Source organism: Megalobrama amblycephala, linkage group LG3 (genome assembly GCF_018812025.1).
Source record: "Megalobrama amblycephala isolate DHTTF-2021 linkage group LG3, ASM1881202v1, whole genome shotgun sequence".
Taxonomy (NCBI): Eukaryota; Metazoa; Chordata; class Actinopteri; order Cypriniformes; family Xenocyprididae; genus Megalobrama; species Megalobrama amblycephala.
The window spans coordinates 47,724,326-47,749,786 of record NC_063046.1 but is presented as its reverse complement, the minus strand read 5'-3'; the positions used below and the strand labels follow the sequence as shown (position 1 = coordinate 47,749,786).

The window sequence follows — 25,461 nt, the reverse complement described above, 5'->3', positions numbered from 1 at the left end:
AAATGCACGTTGTTCTAAAGGTGGACATCTTCCCCCATGTTACCCTATATTCTTCTGGCTTGCATTATGTAGGCTAGTAAGACACCTGCCGCATTTCCCCTGCAAACGTGCTTCACAAAAGGCGCCTAAATAAGCGCTGCTCGAACACGGAGAGGCGTAACATCATGATATCTTACACAGAAGCCTTTGGCACACGCCCTCTCTTTCTTTGCTCATCTCGAGAGGGAAGTAAACGTGAAGTTGACACTTCCCATTAAAAGACTGACTTTTATGCGAGGAAAGCAGGTGTTATTGAACGAAACAGGAGCACCGAACGAATTCACATGAAAATTCGGCTTTTGGAGAAACATTTACCAAAGTCGCTCCAAATGAACCGTCCGGACCTGTTGAAAGCGTTTTGGCTTTACGGAACGTTTTGGTTCTACTGTACGAGCGAGGCCTGAAGAAACGGTAGGATGTCAAATGCTACGGATGCGGACAACGAGTATCTCCACATACGTGTTTGGGCAGCGGGAGTTTCTTTGTTCATTTTGGCTTTTTTCAACCTTATCATCAACTGGACCATAGTGCGCGAGGAGCGCCTGCGGAGCCACGCGCGCTTCGTCCTCGTGTTCCATTTGTTGTTCTCCGCGTTGGTGTACTTCGCAGTATGTTTCAGCTTTTACTTACAAAACTACCTGAACGCAGCGACCACGGAAACCATATGCAAGGTGCTAATAAGAGGTCTGATGACAAGCGGTTCCAACATCATCCTCACCATCACGGCGATGGCCCTGGACCGCTATTTTGCCATATGCTACCCTCTCTACTACAGCAAAGTTTGTTTCAAACCATGGCCGTGGCTCATCGGGATCTTAACCTGGGGACTCGCGTCGATTATTCCTCTCACCTTGCCCCCCCAAACAAATAATACCAGCACAGCAGCCTGTGGAAGGGAAGCTTTGCGAGGCGGAGAAATTCAAAAAATCATTTTAATAACAGTTTGTACCATTCTTATCGTGTCCAGCTATGTGCGGATCTTATATGAGGGGCGCCGCCTGGGTGTGTTGAACCGGCGCAACCGAGCTGCGTGTAGGACTATCGCTCTCCACGGCACGCAGCTCGCCGTCTTCATCCTCCCCAATTTCATACTGTTTTTGCTGTATATCCTTAACAAGCAGGGGTCAATCGATAAGTCCACGAAAGAGCTTTTTGCTGTGATAAGTTTTGCCTTCTTCAGTCTGGCGCAGTGCATCGCGCCGATAGTGTACGGACTGCGTAAAGAGGAACTTCTGGAACATCTTAATCACCGGTTCCCGTGTCTATCCGGCCGCTTGAAACGCATTTTGGAGTGGACCGTCAACATCGCCCATCCACAACGGCATCGCCAGCAAAGGTAAGGAGAATATCATTTGCTGCGTATCTGTCTCAGCGCATTACGCATCGAAATATAGGTGCATTTGGTAACGCACACTTGCTAGCCATTAAGTTAAAACTTTTATTAAGATTTCAAATTGCGTTAATACAAATAACTTTTGCGCTTTCGGTTGATTATAAACGAACGAACAAAAAACATACAGACAAGTCAATTACCCTATAATGATTCTTAATTTAAAAAAATGCCGTTTTTAAAGAGTCTGTACACCTAAACTAAGAAAGAAAGCCACCTGTGTTCACCCTATTCCTGCATGACTCATCCAAAGATTCCCCCACAATTGTCCTTTAATTAGGTCTATAAGTAAAAGTCAAAACGGGAAACGAGATTTAGGGACAGTAATTAATCGAGCTCAATTTATCCTCCTCATGACATTCAGTAATTCATGTTCTCAACAAATGACACGGTTACGGTAGGACTATTTTTGGTGTAAATACTTCTCGAGAAAATACTACTGTATTGAGTCCTAATGTTTCTTGAAGAGAACATAGCCTACTGGGCTTTCCGCAATTTCAAATGTTTTCGGGGGTGTGGCCAAATGTGATATATTAATATACTGTAACATAGTATTGACATATAATTATCAATTGCTAAATGGATATTAAAAGACAATATAATAAACTTGTATTCAATTCACTGTTTATTTTTGTTTATTCTGAATATACGTTGTGGTTTAAAAGAGAAATATTTTGATAAATATCTGCGTGGGAGCGATGAATATGTTTCCACATCAGAGTGAAAATATCAATTAGTAAGTCCATGTACATTATACAGTTCAAAGGTTTGGGGGCTGTTAGATTTTTTATGTTTTTGAAGTGTCACCAATGCTGCACTTATTCATCAAAAAATATTAATAAGTAATATGAATACTACTATTTAATATATTATAAAATGCATTAAAATGTAAATGCTCCAGTCTTCAGTGTCACATGATCCTTCAGAAATCAATCTAATATGCTGAGTTCGAGCTCAAGAAACATTTCATATTATCGATGTTAAAACAAACAAACAAATTTTTTTTTTTTTTTTTTTTTTTTTTTAAACAGTAATATTTTTGTCAAATCCATCATACATTGTTTCAGGATTCTTTGATTGATTAGAAGATCAGCATTTAACTTGCTGACCCCAAACTTTTGAATTTGAATGGAAGTGATAAAGATTTGAAAAGGTTTAAATTAAGCAAACAGGTGCAAGACTTGTTCACTTTCATCTGGTGGTTTTATCAAAGGCAAAAGCCACACATCACACTTAAGACCACAGACACACGTCTGATGCATGATCTAAAACCTGCACTGCTACTGACAACAAAATACAAAACATTTTAGGCTTCCCTAAGCTGGTTTGCTGGTCTCCCAGGCTGGTTTTAGAGGGGTTTTCCTCAACTAAACCAGATGACTACCAGCTTGTACAGGCTGATAGACCATCTTAAACCAGCCAAGACCAATATAACAAGAGACCATACTTAACGTTTTTTTTTTTTTTTTGACAACGAAATTGTACATGATATAAAGTCCATGACTTGAATTTGAATTAATGCAAAATTCTGTGTTTATTTTAGGGAGCGGAGAATGACTTCAGAGACTTTATTATCAAGAGAAATCTCACAGACGACTGTGTGACCATCTTCGGATTAAGAAATGGAATATTTAGCTGCCGAGACTGAGATTAATACTGAATCAAACTTTTGCAATCCATCGGATGTACTGCATCTCTGAAATTCAGGCAGCACTTTTTTCTTTTTTTTTTGCTACTGAGAAAACTAACTAACGACTTTTAGAAAACTGTGATGATTTCTACTCTTCAAGCCAAAGACTCATGAAGTCGGGACAAAATATAGCAGTTATACGGTGTTCAGGAATCAGTCTTGCCAAAAGAGCTGAAAACAGTCAAATGTGATTTTTATATTAACTGTAAATAGTATTAAAGACTTAAACTTATGTGAACGAGACCATTATGTGGCATTGATCTGAATGCTTATTTTTCTACTAATCTGTTGTATTCTTTGTTAACATATAAGCTAATGACCCAATTAAACAAACTGAAACTTGGATTATACTGTGAAGCAGGTTTAATTAAATTGTCACTTATATGTTAAACTGGTGACAGTTTAAGATTTGTAGTATTTGATGTATATGTTTGTAACCACAGCATCCTCAGATGTCAAGATACACTGTTTTAGTAAGTTCACTAACGTTCATTTACAATTTCCTGTAAACGGTCTCTTTACAATATATGGTTAACCATTTAGAAACTAATGCACTTGTGAAAAGAGATTTGAGATGTTAAGGAAAGCAACAAAGAGCACATATTTATAATTCTGTCAGGCTAGCGCAGCTGCATTGTTAACAGACGTTCTTTGTCTATTTTCTTTAGAAGTAATTACATGCCTTTTGGGAGATGCCACAGAAAAAGGAATAAGATAAACCGTTTTACATAGGAGTCCAAATGTAGCATTTACTCTTGCAGGCATCATATATCTGTAATTTCTAAATCAGCAAAAAATGGCACAATAGACCTTATTCAAAGCAGCGCCATATTTGATTTTTAACAGGAATGAAAGCGAGGGTGTGAGAGACAAACATACAGTACATCTCTTCAGTGGGCTGTACTATTAGTTAATGTTTTCAGATTTTTCTGCTGATGAAACAGCAAAAAAAAAAAAAAACTCTCTTCAAGAAATTTCAATAGACAAAAAAACCCCCAAAAAAGCTGTGGAAAATTTTACGTGATCTAGGAGATTTATACCAGATGCCATTGAAAACACAGCAAGTCGATCCCACACAGCCTCGCTTTCATACCTGCAATGGCACATTTAGTCTGCACTTCAGTATTTGTATGGCCTTAGATCATATGTTATTGTACCTTTGTAATAAAGACATTCTGTATTTATGTTAAGATCATGTTTAGTTCATAAGTCCCTTTTTAAAAAACAAAAACAAACAGATGTGATATGATATAAAACTCAAATGGACAGAGTTTGGTTGAAAAGTGCTTCGTTCAGAGTGCATCTGTTAACCACTGATCAATGTTACCCTTTTTTTTATTATTATTATTATTTAGGCATATACATATAAAAACTAAACTTATAAACTAACACAAATCCAATCTTCAGATGTACACCTATTCGTATATATTCTACACGTCCTATTCATTCATTTACATATTTTGATATGGAATATTAAAGCACTCCTGTGGTCGAAGAACACAATGTGACAGATTCCACTCGTCAAGGATTGCAGCACACAGTCTGGGTAAAGAAATATGTGCATGTGACAGATTGGTTAGAGATGACATGATTGGCTGATGGGAGCCAGAGCTTTAAAAGCCCAGTGGATGAGGAGATACCACCCCTCCGTTTTCTACCACAGCAGCAGAAATGGCACGTAGGTTCTTGAAGGTCTGCTTGGACGCCCCTGACCTGAGGAAGTTGATGTCCTGCATGACTCTCTCATGGGCCTAAAGGAAATAAATCATGGATTAATACTTATAGATGGGATGAGGAGAATTACATTTTTATTTTTTTTTAATGGACGAACACTGACCTCAGTACACCAGGTTTCACACAGCATCTTCTCATGCTGGGCAGAAGGGTGACCTTGGCTGAGAGACCTGGAGGCTCTGAGAAAGGAAAAAGAGAAGACACACTCAAACAAGTATAAAATGTTGTATCAGTATAGCTGAATGATCACCCCTTTAAAGAGGACCAATTGTGCCCTTCTACAAAGTCTTGATTTAGGTTATGCTTTTAATTATTTAAATGAGGAATGTAGTGACGTGTTCATTCCTGGAAGAAAACTCAAGACTACAATGGAGGCGTTTCAGGGAGTTCAGAAACAGTGCGCACTGATATAGAGAAGAACTCCCTTTGGAGTGACTGTGCTTTTTAACTTTGCAGACATTTTTCATGCTCAAACAGCAACATTACATACCAAAGAAAGTTGAAATTGTAAAAAAAAAAAAAAAAAAAAAAAAAAAAAAAAAAGCATAATAGTCTTTAATCTCCCTTCAATGAGTAAAGCACAGTGCTAGCAACACTAAGGTCATGGGTTTGATTCCCAAGCAAAGCAAGAACTGATAAAGTGTGTGCAGTGTATGTTGATTTTCTAATCATATTTTTTTCCAGGCACGTCTTACCAATTCCAAACCACATTAATCTTAATAACTACTATTATATTTAATAATTTATAAGTGATATGTAATTGTTCATGAAGGCTGGAAATGAAAAACGCCTTATATTCAGGTGTGCAGAATTATTAGGTACGTTTTCTTTTACAGATAAAATGAGCCAAAAAAAGTCATTTAACTCAGATTGAAAAGTCAAAAATTATTAAATGTCCATGAGAAGGATGCAATACTAGAAATCGCAAAACAGACCTCAGGGTAAGCGATGGACTAAAAATGAACTCTTAAAACCCAAATTCTTTAAACATTGTTATAAGAGGATGTGGTGCTAATCCTTCAAGAGTCACTCTGTCTGTCTATAAAGCTTATATATATAAAAAAAAAAAAAAAAAAAAAAACAGTCTTCATGCATTTTACAACACTTCAGCTTGTGATTCTTATTAAGTGGGGGTCATTTTTTAGGATTCTTTAGCTAACCTAAGTCTCTGAATTCCTAACACCGTGCACTTTTGGAGACTCCAGGTATGTTGCAGTTCTGGAAAATGGTGGCGCTTGTGACTAAAGGGCTCCTGATGGTTTCACACTTAATTCTTCACCTTAATTCTTAATTCTTTTGCAGTTAACATGTGTCTTTTCTTTTCCACCTGTTTTTGTCTGACCCTGCTGACCCAATGAGCATTTCACTGTCCAATGGACATGCCTTAAAGGATTAGTCCACTTTTAAATACACTTCTCCTGATAAATTTACTCACCCCCATGTCATCCAAGATGTTCATGTCTTTCTTTCGTCAGTCGAAAAGAAATGAAGGTTTTTGAGGAAAACATTCCAGGATTATTCTCCTTACAGTGGATTTCAATGGCTACCAACAGATTGAAGGTCAAAATTACAGTTTCAGTGCAGCTTCAAGGGCTTTAAACGAGACCAGACGAGGAATAAGGGTCTTATCTAGTGAATCGATCGGTCATTTTCGAAAAAAATACAACCGTTTATGCTTTATAAACAAAATATCGCCTTGAACGTACTTTCCGCTTCCGCATTCTTCATAACGCTTACGCTGAATGTCCTACGCCTTCCCTATTCAAGTTACGGAAAAAAACCAAACTGGCGCCGCGTTCTTTCCGTAAGTAGAATAGGGAAGGCGTAGGACATTCAGCGTAAGCGTTATGAAGAATGCGGAAGCGGAAAGTACGTTCAAGGCGATATTTTGTTTATAAAGCATAAACGGTTGTATTTTTTTCGAAAATGACCGATCGATTCGCTAGATAAGACCCTTATTCCTCGTCTGGTATCGTTCAAAGCCCTTGAAGCTGCACTGAAACTGTAATTTTGACCTTCAATCTGTTGGTAGCCATTGAAATCCACTGTAAGGAGAATAATCCTGGAATGTTTTCCTCAAAAACCTTCATTTCTTTTCGACTGACGAAAGAAAGACATGAACATCTTGGATGACATGGGGGTGAGTAAATTTATCAGGAAAAGTGTATTTAAAAGTGGACTAATCCTTTAACTTTTTAATTTCAAGTATTGCATCATGAGCCTTTAATAACGTTTGACTTTTCAGTCTGAGTTAAATCTCTTTTTTGGCTCATTTTATCTGTAAAAGAAAATGTACCTAATAATTCTGCACACCTGAATATAAGGCGTTTTTCATTTCCAGCCTTCATGAACAATTACATATCACTTATAAATGATTAAATACAAAATGAATAGTTGTTATTAAGATTAATGTGGTTTGGAATTGGTAAGATGTGCCTGGAAAAAAAAATAAGATGAGAAAATCAACGTACCTAATAATTCTGTACATCGATTTGAATCATCCAAAAAAATCATCACTTTGATGCTAGGGTTTTTTTTTGGGTGGTTGCCAGGTGCTACTATGCGGTTTTGTCATCTTCCAGGTGACGGTTGTAAATTATTAAAAAGTACCAGCACACCTTTCCTTTATAAGCTGCACGATTTGATGTAACCTTTATGTCTGTTTGTGGATTTGGGTTTAAACAACCCCCTTATCCTCAGTATGAGGAAAAGTAATAGTGATGCAAATTAATACTTTTTTTTGTAACTTACCTGCAGTGTTGGGAAAGTTTATTTTAAAGGTAATGTGTTACAATATGGTGTCACTCCCTAAAAACAGTAAGTAATTATGTTACTTAGTTACCTTTTAGGGAAAGTAATGATTTACATTTATTTTTGCATTACTTTTTTCTCACCAGGCTCATTCCTCCAGGCCTTGTAGGTGTTTTTTCTTTTTTTTCTTTCCTTTTTACTGAGATTGCATTAATACATTCAACAACATAGCCTATATAACATACACCTTCATTTACTTTTAAAAACACATTAATTATACTCTGAACACAGAATATTTTCTGACCCCTAGAGCTGTGCATGCCATACAAATGATCTCTTAACATTAGTGTTTATATTACCTGCTGTACAACTCTTTTTATTGAAAGTTCAAAGTAATGCGTTTTGTTACTTTTGGTCTTTTGCCGTGCATGCATGAGTGTGTGACTTATGAGAAGATCATTTTAATTCAGTAGTTAAAAAAGCAAACTAATTAACCAGACAAGTAATGTGCATTACTTTTTTTTAAAAAAGTAACTCACATGTTAATGAGTAACTTTATAAAGTAATGGATTACTTTACTCATCAAAAAAGTAATTAATTACTTAATGCACGTTACTTGTAGTGAGTTACCCCAACATTGCTTACCTGGACAAGACCACAACCATGGCGTACAGATCAATGGCACAGTCTGCAACTCGCTTCAGAACAAACTGTTCATCTGAAAACACACACATACAGAATCACCCAATCACTATGAAAACAAGCCAATATGGAAGCCTGACAAAAGCTTTTTAGATGCAATAAGGACAAACCAGGAAGATTTAACATGCAAATTTCTTTTTCTATTACATGCTGAAATAAAAAAATCTAGCAAAGACCTAGCAGCACAATACAAACACAGCGCTCACCGATGATTCTCTTTCCATGTTTCAGAAGAAGCTCTTCAATAACGGCTCCAAACTGCTCAATGGCTTTAACGGTCTTTAAGAGGAAAAAAACAGGTTTTAGGCTTTTGGATTCTGGCTGGTTTACTGGCTGTCTAATAGTATTATTTCTGAGTAAATATCGTTCCAGCATTCCATCATCTCAGTATTGTCCAATCACTATGGCTTTAGTTTAATCTCACCAATTCTCCACTGTGGTTAAGCTCTGGATGGACCATTCCCTGCAGGGTCAGTCCTGTCCCCATGCCTGCCTTCCTACCAGAGACGGAGAGATATAGACCAGGGTTTTTATCAAGTTGATGCAAAGCAACTGCAAAACAACACAAATGTCTTGTAAGAGTGTTTTTAAGAGATATGAAGGTCTAACCTCTTGGCTCTCTTTGTGATTTCACCCGCCAACATTCCAGCATTACCAAAAGGGTTTTTTAGAGCTTTCTGCAAGCTCTTCAGCTGATTGCCTGCATTCTACCAAACAGGATACACATATTCAAATGTAATTCAAATTCTAGGTTTGCATAAAAAAATGTGCACTAGCAAAAAACCAAGACCAATTTGTAGCAGTGCCAGATGTCAACAACCACACATGCTTTAGGTGGTTTTGCAGTACAGGAAGCTGTAAGACAGGCAGTTATGTTCTCAGCAGTGTTTTCATTCTCCTTTTACCTGGAAGCCGTTGAGCGCTACAAACAGTCGCAGGATGTCATTGGTACCCTCAAAGATTCTGAAAATTCGCAGGTCCCTCAATATCCTTTCCACACCAGCGTCCTGCATCAATAACATGTTGTACAGTGAGTATGACACTGTCAAAATACCACAGAAATAATCAATTTATTCCTTTAGTTCAGTACACTTTGAGAAATTAACAAATACATGTGAAAAACATGGCTCACTAAGACACCAAAATACAATAAAACAAAAAAATTATTCGAGCCTTCAGAGTAGGGGTGACCCCGAATAGTCGAGGATTCGAAGCTTTGATAGGAGGAGCCTGATTCGACTACCAATCTCACAGTCGAATCTTCACAGAGGTGTTTATGAGACGAGATATGGGGGTGCTCAATAATAAAAATGTGAAAAAGCAGCTTTTAATACATATTTTTAATGTGCGTGAATAAATCCAACCACCCCTGTGACAGAGTTAAGTTTCACTTTCCATGATCCGTGACCGACAGAGGGACATCTTGGCGGCAGGGATTAAATCTTTAACAATGTCTGGGATAAGAAAATCTAAAGTGTGGAACTGGATGCACTTTGAAATGAGATGAATCAAAAAAAGTAAGATGCAAGTTGTGCCAACAGCTCATGTCCTACCACTCAAAAACAACAAACTTTGCGGCGCACTTCTGCCAGCCAACATTAACGAGTTGACTAGCGCACTATTTGAAAAGACTCAAACGGATACGGACAGATCGTGTGAAAGAATGTTTTTTTTTTTTCCGATCAGGTAGGGTACAAGTGATTTCAAAACATTTCAGCCGGTTCTAATTTAATTTTTGGATGCTGTGAATGTTTAGCTAAAAAGACTGCCACTCCAGTTTAGCGTTTATAAACAATATATTGTCTCTGCAGTTAAAAAGACAAAGTTGACAATTCTGGCTATACTTTCGTTATTTTAATAATTTCTTTAATTTTAATTTATTTATTGATCACTAACTATTTGTGGCTTGTGTTTTGAATATGCCTATATGTTCCCCTGCACTTTAGGCATTTTGCACTTGTGATTTGATTATGACAATTTAATTTTTTTTTAAATGTTTTTTTATTTATTAGAATGGTATATTCTGTTCTAATTAAATTCTGTAAATTTTATTGTTTTTGTCGGTGCATTGATGTTGCGCTGTAGAGTTAAAGCTTGCTTGTGAAATGCACACCTCTGCAGTGTGGCCTTTCTGCAGTTATTTACAGTTATTTAAAGCAATGTATCCACATTGCCTTTCATTTCAGCACACACACACACACACACACACACACACACACACACACACACACACACGATTCGACTATCAGGTCAACTATAGGCAATCTGATTCAAATCTAATTCAACTATGTAAATCCGTAGTCTGGGACACCCCTACTTCAGGGTCACGTGATCCTTCAGAAATCATTCTAATATGCTGATTTGGTACTCAATTATTATCAAATATTAGAAAGTTTAATAGACAATCTTTTGTAACATTGTAAATGTTTTTGTCACTTTTGATCTAATTAATGCATCCTTGTGAATACCCCATCTTTTGAAAGGTAGTCTTATCTTTTTTCCACAAAAACATTAGTCAGCACAACGGTTTTCAACATTGAAGATAAGAAATTGCTTTCTTGATAAAAAGTTTCTTGAGAATCAGGATATTAGAATGATTTCTGAAGGATCATGTGACACTGAAGACTGGGAGTAATGATGCTGAAAATTCAGCTTTGCATCAAAGGGATAAATTACATTTTGAAATATATAACAAAATATAAAGCAGTTCTTTTAAATTGTAATGTCAAAATGTTTTTAATGATTTTGATTGGCATATGTATATGACAAAAATAAGTGGAGCAGTGAGCATTTCTTATCTGAATGAAGAGTAGCCCACAAAAAGATAGATAAAGAGGAACTGATGAGACTTCTCTAGAAATTAGCTTGTCTGTTTGATGTTGATCAGTGGCTAGAGGCTGCCTGCCTCTGCAAATTTTGCTCATGTAAGATCTTCAAACTGTAAGAACTACAACTCAATTTTTTTTTTTTTTATTTAACTGACAAAAGTACAAAGAAAAAAAAATCCTAAAAGTTTTCACTGGCAAATATAAACCATTTTTTATGGCTGCAACACACTAAAAAATGTGGGACAGAGGCAAAATAAAAGTGAAAAGATTACAGAATATCCAAGATAAACTGTTTTGAAACCGTCCACAACAAGCAGGTGAATATTAGGTGAGGGTATCATTATTGGGTATAAAAGGAGCATCCACCTAAAACTGGGGTCTTGGCTCACCACTTTGTGCCAAATTTCATGAGAGAATTGTCAAACAATCCAAAAATCAAATTTCTCAATGCAAGATTGCAAAGTATTTAGGTCTTTCACCCATCTACCATGCAAATATTGTGAAAAGATTCAGGGAATCCTGAGAAATTCCAGTCCATAGCAGTGGAACTTTCCCCAGGAACAAAGGATTTTGGGGTGGTAGTTGGTGTGTTCTGATCACAGGGACCAGGGTCTAAATGAAGTTCCCCCCGTCAGAAAGTCCCTGCTCGTGAGGAACAACTTTTTCAAAGTTCAGGAACTTTCAGGGGTGGGGCTTGGGCGCTGAACATGCTGATTGGTTAACTCCATGCAGCATTGTATTTCAACCACCAACGAGGTTCAGGCTTTATTAAGCTTATATGCGGAGGATGAAATCCAGCGGGGACCGGAAAGTCACGTGCAATCCTTTGTCACTGATGCTAATTTACTTTATACCGCGAATGGAAACGCAGACAGCAACAGGTCTGGGGGAAAAAAGTCCCTGGGAAAAAAGTTTAGTGGAAACGTGACTCATGTAAGGCAAGGCAGGAAACCTCTGTTGAATTTGTGTGACCTTTGACCCCTAAGATGGCATTGCATGAGAAACCATCATGCTGCTGTGTTAAAAATAGCCACATGGGCTCGGGAGTACTGTGGAAAACCGTTGTCACTTAACAGACTGATGCTGCATCAAGAAATGCAACTTGAATCTGTTACACATGGAGAAATCTATACATCAGTTTTATACAGAGATGCTGAACCAGAGCTCATCTCAGATGGTCCAAAAGACAGTGGAAATGCATGCATGTTTTTGGAAAAAACAGACACTGAGTTCTCAGTCTCAAAGACTAAAGGGACCATCCAGACTTTCATCAGCGACAGGTGCAAAAGCAAGCATCTGTCACGGTATGGAGGTGCATCAGTGCAAACGGCATGGGTGACTTGCATTTGTGTGAAGGAACCATTGATGCGGAGGTGCAAATATTGGGATTGTACAGAGATATGAACTGCCATCAACATGACATCTTTCCTGGGAAACAAAACAATGCCAGGCCTCATTCTGCACATGCAAAAACTGAGTGGTTTCTAGACACTCTACACTGTGGAAGGGATGTGTTTGACTGCGCACCTGCAGTCCAGATCTGTCTCTTATTGAAAATGCTTGGCCCATCACGAAAAGGAGAATCAGACAACAACTCCTACAAACTGTTGGGCAGCTGTGTTCTATCAAGCGAGATTGGGCAAAAATTCCACTTGCAAAACTACAACATTTAGTATCCTCAATTCTCAAATGATTAAAAAGTGTCATTAAAAGGAAAGGTGATGTGACCGTGGTAAACCTGCCTCTGTCCCAACTTTTTTGAAGTTTGTTGCAGCCATCAAATCAAAAAGCTTATATTAACCTGGTCAGTAAAAACATTGAAAGTCTTATCTTTGTGATTTTGTCAGTTAAATAAAGGTTAAAGAAAATTAACAAATCCCAGATTCTTGATTTTATTCGATTTTACAAAATATCCCAACTTTTCTGGAAATGGGGTTGTACTTTATGTCATGTGTAGCATCCCGACTGACACGAGAAAAACATAACCACAGTCAATGTGCAGACGTGACCTATATTCAGCAAAGACCAGTTTTAGCTGTGTATGGTTTTGTGTTGCAACGTGAAAGGTTACCACAGCCGTGTCCTCCCCTCACGAACCAATCATGTTGTTGCTGAGGTCTTTCTTTGCAAGACACCTCCAGTTTTTCCACCACCCCCGGGAAAGAACATTTAGGCCTCGATGAGGGTGATTACCCACACAGATGGTGTTTCTGTATGTTCACACTTTGAGTCACAATGCAGACACTATTGTGTTGCAACACTATTGCGCCAAAATTAGACTTCCGCCCCGAGTCTGGTTTGTGAGAAAGCTGACAAACACTTTTGATCAAAACCGAGTAATATTTCTCCCTCATAATGACATTAGAGCACTCAAGCCCCGGGTATACTTCGGCCGTCCACGTTCCTGCACCGTCCGCATGAAGTAATTTTCATCATGCGAAGGACTCGCGGCCGGCCTCACACCCTGTCCGCGCGCAGCCCAAATTTCGAAACCGCGCGGATGGTGCGTGTGCAACAGCGCATACGTAAGCAGGACAGAAGAGTCCACTAGGTGGCAATACGCACAGTACTGAGCACAATGTGCAGTCGTTGAAGAAGTGTGTGTAAAGAGTGATTCAAAAACAAAACGAGTAATCTCAGCCTTCTCCGTCGTTTTTGATTCCTGTTTTCTTGGTGCATCTTCTGAACTATGTTGCAATGGTGCATGCACTATTTTTCTTCTCTGATCCTGCCCAGCGAATGTCCGTTTGATGACATGATGTCTGGTAAAAGTATAGAAAAGAAAGTGTACTGCGCACGTGTCAAACTCGGTCATCCGCGTGCATCAGTGGTTTAGTATACTCTGAAAGATGCGCGTGAGACGTGTCCGGCCACGGAAAGTGAAGTATACCCATGGTTTGAAGCTGCTTTAAAATTATGTGTACTGTGAAAAGTGCTATACAAATAAATTAAGCGTGACTTAATTGACTTAACATCCCAGAATATATTTTAAAAATCCAATTACAATACAGTTACTACACACACACACACACTGACCTTCATGAATCCCATTCCACCCATGATCTGAATGCATTCATCTGTCACCAGCCAAGCTGCTTCCTAGAGGAAAAATCAAGCAATATGGTAAATTTGCACTTATTATTTAAACATCACATCAGGTAATTCCTAGAATATGAATGATGGATGAAATAAATACCAAAAACTAGTACAAGTGGGTTGAACACTTACGGAGGCAAAGATTTTACTAATGGCCGCCTCAATCTGGAACTCTGTGGCTCCGCTGTCCATGTTCCCACTAACCATGTAAGCCATAGACTAAATCCATGGAGAAAAGATAAAAGGAGGGGAAAAAATGAGAAACCACCACTAAAAATCTTCAGAACAAACAAACTGCTTAATGTAATGGAAAACAAACATGGAAAGACAACAGATGGGAAAAGGCCAGTGTATTTTTAGACACTGACCACGTGACTCTGTAAAATCACACCGAAATTAAGGGGAAGCTTACACTTCCTCTAAGTCATGTGGAAGTAAGACATTCATGCACTAAACTCTGCAAGTGCAAAGCAAAAGTGCTGATATCGGTAAAGTCCATAAAGAGCAAGTTGACCATTAGAGATGCTTTGTCTTTGGATTGTATAAATTTGCTTAAAGTGCCCCTATTATCCTACTTCAACGGTTTCTAATTTTGTTTCGAAGGTCTCCTACAATAGATATACATGCATCGAAGGTAAAAAAAAACACTTCAATTTGAACCGCTTTTCCACTGTTGGGCCGAATGGTTCTTTGAATGGAGCGGTTCCAGCACGGTGGAAAATGAAAATGTGACATACCAGCTGGCCCGGATCGGCACGAAATGGAACAGTTACGCAATGAGAACCGTTCGGCCCGACGGTGGAAAAGCGGATATACATTGCACGTCACTTCATTTCTCAGAGTCTGAAAACGGTTCTTTAGAAGATTCAGTCTCTCTAAACCCCTCTTTTCCAAGAGCCTACTTTGCTCTGATCGGCCCAGTCTGTTGTGATTGGTCTACTGTTTACAGCACGTGTTGGAAACGAAAGACCTATTACCATACCTGAATTTCAGCTCCGGTGGCTTTCTTTTAGGAGACAATAACTTTATTTGTCGTGCTCTTTGATCTTTTAAACATTGCAGACCTTTTATATGCACAAACAGCAAGCACTGCATGAAAGGTAATATTTGAAAAAGCATAACAGGGGCACTTTAAATGTATTTGATTAAACAAAAGCAATGTTTGTTTGAGTCTATAAATAGTTCTCAGTCAGTGTTCAGTGTGACTCAAGACTTCCTTGTTCCCAGAAGGGAAAGTCAAGGCAAAACAGTAGGTAAGCTCACCTCTGTCACATATTGAAGCATGGCCATTCTGGCCATTTTTTCCTGAATGGCACCATAGTTGTGGATCTTGCTGCCAAATTGGGTCCGGTTAGCAGCATGGTCGACCTGTGTGCAAGAAAAAAAGGGGAAATATAAAGTTTGTTTTTAGCTAATTTGGTGAACTGAACTCATCAAAATAAAAGATCAAAATAAAGAAGTGAGATGTTTTAGAATTAGTAGCATGGAAAATTATGATTTCTCTAAACAGTATGTGCAAAAAATGCTCATATTAAAAAAAAAAAAAAAAAAAATGGCTGGAATTATTGTGGGAATGAAATGCATTGATGGGGCAAAAACGTGACTGTTTTTTAACTTGGCAATTTTAAAACTATATGCAAGTAGTGCATGTGAAAGAACATATCAAGTAACATTAGGATACAATTTTCAGTATATGCGTCCTTGACACTTTTTGAATATGACCTAAAAAACAAACTAACCGAAGGCTCACAGGGTGAGTGTAACGCAGTGGATAAGGACTAAATTTGGTTCCTGGTCTGATACGGATACACAAACACAGAGTCAAACAAAAATGCCTGTGGTTTAATAATAAAAAAAAATTAAAAAAAATTACAGAGGCTGTTGAGAAATCTACCCCTCCCTCTGTGAGAAAACTGCTGTAGCCCACAATCACTCAGCAACAGCACATTTCATGAGAACATATTGTTAAAAGTGCATCCTATTTTGGTATATATTGATTTATTTTTAAAAAACAGAAATTACCAAATTTAAGAATTGCTTTGGTTTTAGCTAAAGTTTCATTTGCATTTCTGAATTTGGCCAATGCTTTTAAAGCGACATAGTGTGCATTTAAGCTGTATTTTATCAGTTGATCAGAACTTTTACAACTTTCAAAAATCAGCTTGAGTCAACTGTGATGACTTTCAGCACGAGAAAAATAAGCAGTATAAATTCAAAGTGGTGCTTGATGAGGAATTTCCCTGCATATTAAGTAGAGGAAGTGAGGATGATAGGGGTGTCGGCAGGCGGGAGGATGTGGCCTAACATTGGCGCTCACAAACAGCATGCTTGACAAACTAGGTAAGAGAAGAGGAAACGAAAAAGAAAGCAAGAAAAACTCCGTTCAGCATTACATGCTGACAGAAACAAACAACTCACAAACAGAACAAGCATCTGATAACATGTGTTCTAGCACACATACGCACCGCTTTGGCGATGACACCCTTCATGGTGCCAGAGAGGGCGGCAGCCATCCCGAAGCGGCCGTTGTTGAGGATGTTCATGGCCACTTTGAATCCACCTCCAACCTCTCCCAGTACACAATCCGCAGGGACACGCACGTTCTCAAAATACACCTCTGCCGTGTTGGATGCTTTGATACCCATCTTTTTCTCAGGAGGGCCACTGAGAAAGAAAGAAAAAGATGATAAAGGTGAAATGTACGGGGGCCAAGAGAGCTCAACGCAACTGAAGAAAACATGCAAATAGAAAAAAAAAAAAACACACCAGCAAATTAAAAAACAACAACAGTTTGCTGCAAATACTTTTTTTTGTTTGTTTGTTTATGATTTAACGCCATGCGAGCTACCTCGGCTATATTCGTGGTGAGAACGAGATTTTTTTTTTTTTTTTTTTTTTTTTTTTTATAAAAAGGGGGAAAAAATTTAAATTTGATTTTTAAATTTGATTTTAGATAAAAATACTAATACAAAAATCAAGCCTTACTTCATTAAAAATCTTTTCATAGTCAACAGAAAAATAAAGAGTTCTAACAGATTTCAAACTAACACAATCCATCAAAATATGCTTCAATGATAATGGATTCTTGCACAAAGGGCATAAAGGAGGATCTTCACCCATTAACAGAAACATATGGGTTAGCCTGGAGTGCCCTATTCAACAGCGTGTGTAAATATCATTCCAGCGATTTTCAAATTGGACAACGTTTTGCTCCAACCACAGGATTGATTTTATAAATTTGTTTGTTGTACATTTATCCCATTATAGGATTAGTCCACTTTTAAACAAACTTTTCCTGATAATTTACTCACCCCTGTGTCATCCAAGATGTCCATGTCTTTCTTTCTTCGGTCGAAAAGAAATTAAAGTTTTTGATGAAAACATTCCAGGATTTTTCTCCTTATAGTAGACTTCAATGGGCACCAAACAGTTGAAGGTCAAAATTAGTTTCACTGCAGCTTCAAATTGTTCTACACGATCCCAGATGAGAAATAAGGGTCTTATCTAGTGAAACCATCGCTCATTTTCTGAAAAAAAATTGAAAATTATATAAGTTTTAACCTTAAATGCTCATCTTGAACTAGCTCTCTTCTTCTTCTTCTTCTCCTCTATTAGAATTCCAGCAGTGTAGACACTGATAAGTGTATTACTGCCCTCCACAGGTCAAAGTTTGAACTAATTTTTATATGCAATATGCTAGTTCAATAGTATATAACAATTAGTTCAAACTTTGACCTGTGGAGGGCAGTAATACGCTTAGCAGCGTCTACACTGCTGGAATTCTAATAGAGGAGAAGAAGAGAGCTAGTTCAAGATAAGCATTTATTGATAAAACTTAATTTTCATTTTTTTTCAGAAAATGAGTGATGGTTTCACTAGATAAAACCCTTATTTCTCATCTGGGATCGTGTTGAACAATTTGAAGCTGCAGTGAAACTAATTTTGACTTTCAACTGTTTGGTGCCCATTGAAGTCTACTATAAGGAGAAAAATCCTGGAATGTTTTCATCAAAAACTTTAATTTCTTTTTGACTGAAGAAAGAAAGACATGGACATCTTGGATGACATGGGGGTGAGTAAATTATCAGGAAAAGTTTATTTAAAAGTGGACTAATCCTTTAAGCTTACCATTTCTTACAAATGTAAGTATTTATAACAGGTCTGAGCGCTTTAAGGCCTTTAAGCATGCGTGTAAAAAGGTATTATGTTTTATTTAGCAAGCCTGTAACCATTATGATCATAGATAGAAAAGACCATTTACAGCCAATACAGGCAATTTACAATAAGAAATATATTTTCTTTTTTTTAAGAGTTATTGAGGTTGAGCCAAAAACCTAGGTCTAGTTTGCCAAAGTTGGTTTTTGAAATAATCTCCAATATTTAACGACAATTTGATGGACAGAATCGGTCCTAGAGGCAAAGTTGCGCAGAATGAGTTCTACCATGTGGTATGAATGGACAATCCTTTACGCACGTGTAACAAAATCCTCCAAAATTTCTCTTTAAAAATGATCGTTTTAGACTTATAATCCATGACCGGTGATTTGTTTTGCTATATCCTCTGCGACTCCGCGTTCATCATTACGTTGTGCATCAGGTCAAAGGATACTCTTCCACCGCAAATTGACTTGCGCATTCTGCGTACGGTCGTCCACCGGAAGCTACTTATTTGAATTTTAAGTTTTAAATATATATTTTTCTTATAAAAACGAATCACTTCACTTCAGAAGGCCTTTATTAACCCTATGGAGTCGTATGGATTTTTTTTTATTTTTTATGGATGAATGCATTATTTTTGACTTCAAAACACAGCCCCCCCATTCACAACCATTATAAACCTTGGAGGACTAAAGATATTTTTAAATACATCTCCGATTGTGTTCGTCTGAAAGAAGATAGTCATATACACATAGGATGGTTTGAGGGTGAGTAAATCAAGGGATAATTTTCATTTTTGGGTGAACTATCCCTTTAATTTGCTGGTGTTTTTTCTATTTGCGTGTGTTTTCTGTAAAAATGAGTCAAGAAAGGTCATCAGATAAAGAGAAAAGACAGATAAAGATAACTGAAAGTGGAAATGGTCAACAAGGATGCCAAATCAAAACTGATGTTTCGAATGACATCAAATGACTGATTAGAAAGGTGATTAAAGGTACATGTTACGAAAAAAAAACACTAACTGTGTGACTCCTCCAAAGCTCTTCTCCACAATAAACGCTGTGATTTTGTCCTTCATCTCTCCAGTCTTCTCATCCTTCACAGGAGTCTTTGCAAACACGGTGAAGATCTCAGCAATGCCTCCATTACTGGGAACAGAAGAGGAACAGAACCTGCTTATTAACGATCTAATATATGTGGTAATTAGATCGTAATATATAAAAGTCCTCATAGTTGGGTAAACTTCTATAGTAGTGAATGGGAGATGACAGCAAATATAATTTTTGTATCCCCATTTGCTCCAATAGCAAAAGGAACAAAGATCTAGGATGGCGTTTTCACGGCTTTCCAAAAGAGGAGGAAAATATAGAGATTGATTGCGTTGGTCAGAATAGAGAATTATGTCAAATTTGCCATTAGCCGTTGTATTAGAAACACCCTTGCAGAAATGTTAATTCATTTTTTGTAATTTACTGCCAAAGTAATATAACAAAGTATATTACATTTTTAAAAACTAACATAAAAATTTGATGTTAATAACTGTGAAAACACATCTTCACAGTCTGTGAAAAGAATCCTTTGTATAAAAATGCACATTCTAAGCCTGAAAAATAATAACATATATTCCAGGCTTAAAAAAACAACAACTGAACTTTAATGTCTTCTAGCTTTGACTTTGAGCTTTGCAAACGTTTTTCCTTTGTATCTTTTTTTTCCTCTTAGGCATCAAACAATAAATAACCCCTATTGAAGACCCCTGCATTACAATATAACAATTTAGGACAAGAATGGAAACGTTCATTATATAAAGTTGGAGTTTAGAAAATCCCTCTAGCACCAAGTAAGAGCAATAAAAACTGCGCTTGCTAAGCTCCACTAATTATATCAGTTCTTCACACTACCTAACTTAGTACATTTAGTTACTCATATGCTAAAATGCGCTGTGAAATTTCTTGGGTTATTCCTTGATTTCAATGCAGAACACACATGAAAGATACAGATAACTGTAATACAAATATTACACAGTCATACCAAGATAAGAAAACCCCCCACAAGCACACAAACGGCTCACGGACCAGAAACACTGACTGTGCAGCTGAGAGAGGTGAAGTAAGGTGACATCATCCAACCATTTTTAAGTGGACATAGACCAGCCTGTGATATGTTCAGTCATGATGCCCCCTAGTGGCCACAAAAGGTGTGAAAATCTGTGTCTACATGATGTACGTTGCTATTTGTGTGTATTTGTTAATGGTAAGACCACGACCCCACACACACACACACACACACAGGTTTGTTTTGCTAATCAAAGTGAGGACATTCCATAGGCGTAATGGTTTTTATTCTGTACAAACTGTACATTGTATCCCCCTACACTACCCCTACCCCTAAACCTATCCATCACAGAAAACATTCTGCATTTTTACATTTTTAATAAAAAATTGTTTAGTATGTTTTTAAAGCTATTTTAAATATGAGGACTCATGAAATGTCCTCATATTTCATGTTAACATCGTAATACCAGTGTAATACCCATGTCATTATACAAATTTGTCTCCTCATAAAATCACAAAAACGCACACACACACACACACACACACACCTGATCCAGATCTTGCTTCCATTCATGGTGTAGTACTGGCCGCAGGGGGAGCGAACTGCATTGGTTTTAATGGAGGCTGCATCAGAACCACTCGCTGGTTCAGTAAGACAGAAGGCAGCAATGTTCTCTCCTACCAAAAACACACAGCACAGTTACGATTCAACATCCACAGACAATATTAAGATTAATGGTCAGCCACTACATATATTTAAATATTTGTGAAAAGAGCTGCAATTTTGCACTTCAGGTTAAGTTTCTAGGTTTTGCTGGTTTTTATATCACTATAATATAATAGACAGGTTCAACAAAATCAACAATGAATTAAGACTAAAGATAGTGGAACAAAAACAAACATATTTTAAACATTTGTAAATGCAGTAGTGGCCAAAAGTGATGTGGATCATGAGAGGATTTGATTTTAATGACACTACAAGTTTGATAAAACCACCAAAATATAAGGAAAACATTTTATATATTAATATTTTTTTAATATTTTAAATATGAAGGAAGAAACAAAACTCTAAACTTGGTTAAGGTATTTATCTGACAAAATAATTTGGCAAAATTATGTTATAACCAAACTATAAACTTTTATCCCAGTATTTCTGTGAGTGTGATCATTTGAATATTTGTAACAAAGATTGTGGGGTTGAAAAGACTCTTTTTGCAGCCGTTTCATAGATGCTCTCTCTGGGTCAGAGGCAGCGTCGACGCAGATTTTTGTTCCGGTGTGATTTTGTCAAAGATTTAATACACACAGGCGAATCGTTGTCACTTAAGAATGAGATCGTGAGGGTGTTTGAATTGAGATTGCGACTTTTTAACAAATAATCATGCAACTCTAATATATGCTAAGTTAAAGTCACTACTAAACATTGCAGCAGTTGTAGTGTGTGCTCTTTAATTATCAGACATACTGAAGCTCACTCACCAGTGGCCAGCTTTGGAAGGTACTTCTCTTTTTGCTGGGGGTTACCAAAAAGCAGGATGCCCTTGAAGCCAATGGACTGATGGGCTCCAAGAGTGATGCCCACACCCAGATCATGCATCCCAACAATCTCCACCAGCCTGGCGTACTGCAAACAGAGCAGGCATAAGCATCAAATTCAGCTCGTTTATGTGTCTGCCTCCAACTCAAATGGATCTGTGATCTTACCTGTGTGTTAGTAAGGCCAACGCCACCAAGATCTGCAGGCACCTGAAGACCAAAAGCTCCCATCTCCTTCAGGCCTTCCATTGTGTGTTCCTCCACCTTCTCCAGAGCATCGTTCTTCATGGGGTCATTCACCTCCTGGAAACCCACATTGGTACATTGCAAAGAAGGTGAAAAGACTCTACACATGCCGACTGCCTATGTATTTTCACTAACGTGAGCTTCCGGTATAGTATTTTTCTTCAGAGATCATTCTAATATGCTGATTTGATTCTTAAAAAACATTTATCAACATTAAAAGAACATCTGTGCTGCTTTATATTTATATGTAGTAAACATAACATTTTAGTATAATATATTAAAACATTAGTAATGCTAATAATGTTTTAGTAATGAGATCCAGAAGCTTTAAATACCTTTATTGTAAAGGTGGACTGTATCAAAATTGCCCTTTCTTGTTATAGGACACTTCATCAAGATATAATTTGTGCTTAATTTTATCACTCATTATTTGTGTTTTCTATGGAGCCCCGGACATGCATGCAAAAAATGCAGGAAAAAAAAAAAAAAAAAAAAAAAAAAAAAAAAAAAATAGTAGGCTAAATCGTGCGCACGATTTAGTAAATCGAGGGAACAAATTAGTAAATCGTGCAGATGATTTAATTTTCTTTTCTTGCATGTCATGTGCGGGGCTCCGTAGTTTTCAATGATATGTACTCTTAAGTGTTTTCAAATATTTAAGGAAATCAGTCTATAAAACAAAACTATTCTAAAACAGAAATGTAGGTGAATTAAACTTACTTCAAAAAACTTACTGCACGGCCCAACCAACTCCCTGAGGAACTGTGACTGCTCTTCATTGAGCACTACAAGGGTGAATGAAAAAAAAAAATTCAGAGCAAAAATGACAGTAAACACACTGAGAAACACTGAAGTGCGAGTATAAAGAACAACAACAATACAACAAAGCCTAACAACCAACTTAAAAAAAATAACAATTTAATTAACAGTTTAATTCATCATTTTCCAATTTTGGCAAATATAACAAAACAACACTGAGCGATATCAAAGCACCCTATCCAAAATATCTTTTGGTGCAGGCAAAAAAATTTTGGAGTTACCTGAGGGGAAGGGGAACACCTGAGAAGTGCTGATTTGCCCTTTAAACATGTTCACAGCAAAAGATTTTGACTCCTGAGAGAAAAAGACAGTTGTGAGCTTCTCATATATATATATATATATATATATATATTATATTATATATAAAAAAACAATACAGTCTCTATATTAAAGAAAAGTCATGAAAGCATGTGGCATCACATTTGTCTTATAAATCTTCTAAAAATATCTCAAGAGAACAAACAGTAGCATTTGTAGTTTTCATAAGTTTGCCTCTCAAATCAACGCATGGAGTAAATGCACAATCTGTCTGAATCCAGCACATAATGCCTGGTACAGACTGTACGATTTACAAGTCGTCAGATTGCCGTTCTTCTCACACTACACAACTGTCTAGGCCTAGGGTACCGTTTAGCTGCTGTTGTGTACACATAACATGATGGATCGGCGACAGTGGGTCACACATTACACAGGAGTTCTCGTGTGAGACTTGATTTCTTCTTGTTAAAATTATGCATGCAAGAAGCTTGTGATCAAAGTTGTCTGTGCGTCGATTTGCAGTGAAAGAATATCTGTACAACTATGCCTACCTCCATACTATTCAAATTCACAGTATTCATAAGGCAGTAAGCGAAAACTACCTGGATGACCTAATACTTCCGGCAAGATTCTTAAAGGGTTAGTTCACCCAAAAATGAAAATTATGTCATTAATGACTCACCCTCATGTCGTTCCAAACCCGTAAGACCTCCGTTCATCTTCGGAACACAGTTTAAGATATTTTAGATTTAGTCCGAGAGCTTTCTGTCCCTCCATTGAAAATGTATGTACGGTGCACTGTCCATGTCCAGAAAGATAATAAAAACATCATCAAAGTAGTCCATGTGATATCAGTGGTTTAGTTAGAAGTTTTTGAAGCATCTAAAATACATTTTGGTCCAAAAATAACAAAAACTACGACTTCATTCAGCATTGTCTTCTCTTCCGGGTCTGTGTATATCCACAGTGACGCTGCTTCTTCTTCTTCTATGGCAGTTGGCATCCAGCTTATTGGTGCATTACCGCCCCCTTCTGCTCCGGACTGTGACGCTGCTGACGTGTTATCCGGTGCGCCCGAGTTTCGTTTACAGTCTGAGGGAGACGCATGCTGTATTTAAGCTATTCTACATTGTTTGTATTTTGGTATTGCTATATTTTTTAAAATGGTGCGTAGGTGTGCATGTCGCGGATGTCCTAATCGCGTCACAGTCCGGAGCAGAAGGGGGCGGTAATGCACCAATAAGCTGGATGCCAACTGCCATAGAAGAAGAAGAAGCAGTGTCACTGTGGATATACACAGACCCGGAAGAGAAGACAATGCTGAATAAAGTCGTAGTTTTTGTTATTTTTGGACCAAAATGTATTTTAGATGCTTCAAAAACTTCTAACTAACCCACTGATGTCACATGGACTACTTTGATGATGTTTTTATTATCTTTCTGGACATGGACAGTGCACCGTACATACATTTTCAATGGAGGGACAGAAAGCTCTCGGACTAAATCTAAAATATCTTAAACTGTGTTCCGAAGATGAACGGAGGTTTACGGGTGTGGAACGACATGAGGGTGAGTCATTAATGACATAATTTTCATTTTTGGGTGAACTAACCCTTTAAGAGTGCATTCGATGGACACTTTATTATCCCATGAGGCCATGGAAGAGGATTTGTGAATGGAGGTGAAGCAACGCAACTGACGCCGCAGGTCACATGACAATGACAACATGGTGGATGTAGTACATCCAGATTACAATTATACTACACACATTCATACTATATAGAACAGTTTTTTTTTAACATTCGCAAAATACGTTTCAAATCAAACATAGTACCAACTATACAGTATGTGATTTCGGACACAGCTTACCCCTGATCTTTCTTTCTCATTGGCCGTCGACAATGTAATTTCCAATAAAAACATTTCACACTGCTTGACTCTGAGATCATAAACACTATGTGATTGTCAGAGCATAAATTGAGCAGTGTGTGCATAACGCTCACATACCACATTAAGGGCCGTCTTATCAACCTTCTCAGCTGTCATGGTGGCGCTGCCGCTAACCGCATTCTTGTCCAGAACAGCCTTGGTTAAAATAACAAGAGCAAGTAATCAGTTTGTTTATATGCATGTAAGAAAATTGCACAGAAATGTACAGTAT

At 37.5% G+C, this 25,461-nt stretch overlaps 2 protein-coding genes across 2 annotated transcripts in view; one reads left to right on the top strand and one right to left on the bottom strand.

The window, feature by feature from the left end:
* The first annotated feature begins 190 nt into the window (after positions 1–190).
* zgc:194312 (uncharacterized protein LOC794943 homolog) lies at positions 191–4,309 on the top strand. Its single transcript, XM_048185807.1, has 2 exons — positions 191–1,375; positions 2,973–4,309. Exons 1-2 carry the CDS (start codon positions 456–458, stop codon positions 3,031–3,033), a joined length of 981 nt encoding a protein of 326 aa, XP_048041764.1. The 5' UTR covers positions 191–455; the 3' UTR covers positions 3,034–4,309.
* The window catches only part of acadvl (acyl-CoA dehydrogenase very long chain), a 23,696-nt gene continuing 1,699 nt past the window's right edge, over positions 3,465–25,461 (bottom strand). Inside the window, exons 4-21 of the mRNA XM_048185806.1 lie at positions 25,308–25,385; positions 23,265–23,337; positions 22,945–23,009; positions 22,147–22,281; positions 21,922–22,066; positions 20,991–21,120; positions 19,411–19,536; positions 16,696–16,894; positions 15,494–15,598; positions 14,363–14,449; positions 14,171–14,233; positions 9,212–9,313; positions 8,916–9,013; positions 8,731–8,803; positions 8,513–8,585; positions 8,250–8,322; positions 4,957–5,032; positions 3,465–4,870 (exon numbers count right to left, since the gene is read on the bottom strand). Coding sequence (XP_048041763.1) covers positions 4,733–4,870; positions 4,957–5,032; positions 8,250–8,322; positions 8,513–8,585; positions 8,731–8,803; positions 8,916–9,013; positions 9,212–9,313; positions 14,171–14,233; positions 14,363–14,449; positions 15,494–15,598; positions 16,696–16,894; positions 19,411–19,536; positions 20,991–21,120; positions 21,922–22,066; positions 22,147–22,281; positions 22,945–23,009; positions 23,265–23,337; positions 25,308–25,385 — 1,839 coding nt within the window. The 3' untranslated portion in view covers positions 3,465–4,732. The remainder of the gene's footprint in view (positions 4,871–4,956; positions 5,033–8,249; positions 8,323–8,512; positions 8,586–8,730; positions 8,804–8,915; positions 9,014–9,211; positions 9,314–14,170; positions 14,234–14,362; positions 14,450–15,493; positions 15,599–16,695; positions 16,895–19,410; positions 19,537–20,990; positions 21,121–21,921; positions 22,067–22,146; positions 22,282–22,944; positions 23,010–23,264; positions 23,338–25,307; positions 25,386–25,461) is intronic.

Excerpts from the sequence above, each read along its gene's own strand:
- zgc:194312 (XM_048185807.1), top strand. The coding sequence starts at position 456 with ATGTCAAATGCTACGGATGCGGACAACGAGTATCTCCACATACGTGTT. Across the intron at positions 1,376-2,972 it reads CAACGGCATCGCCAGCAAAG|GGAGCGGAGAATGACTTCAG; the intron begins GTAAGGAGAATA and ends TGTTTATTTTAG.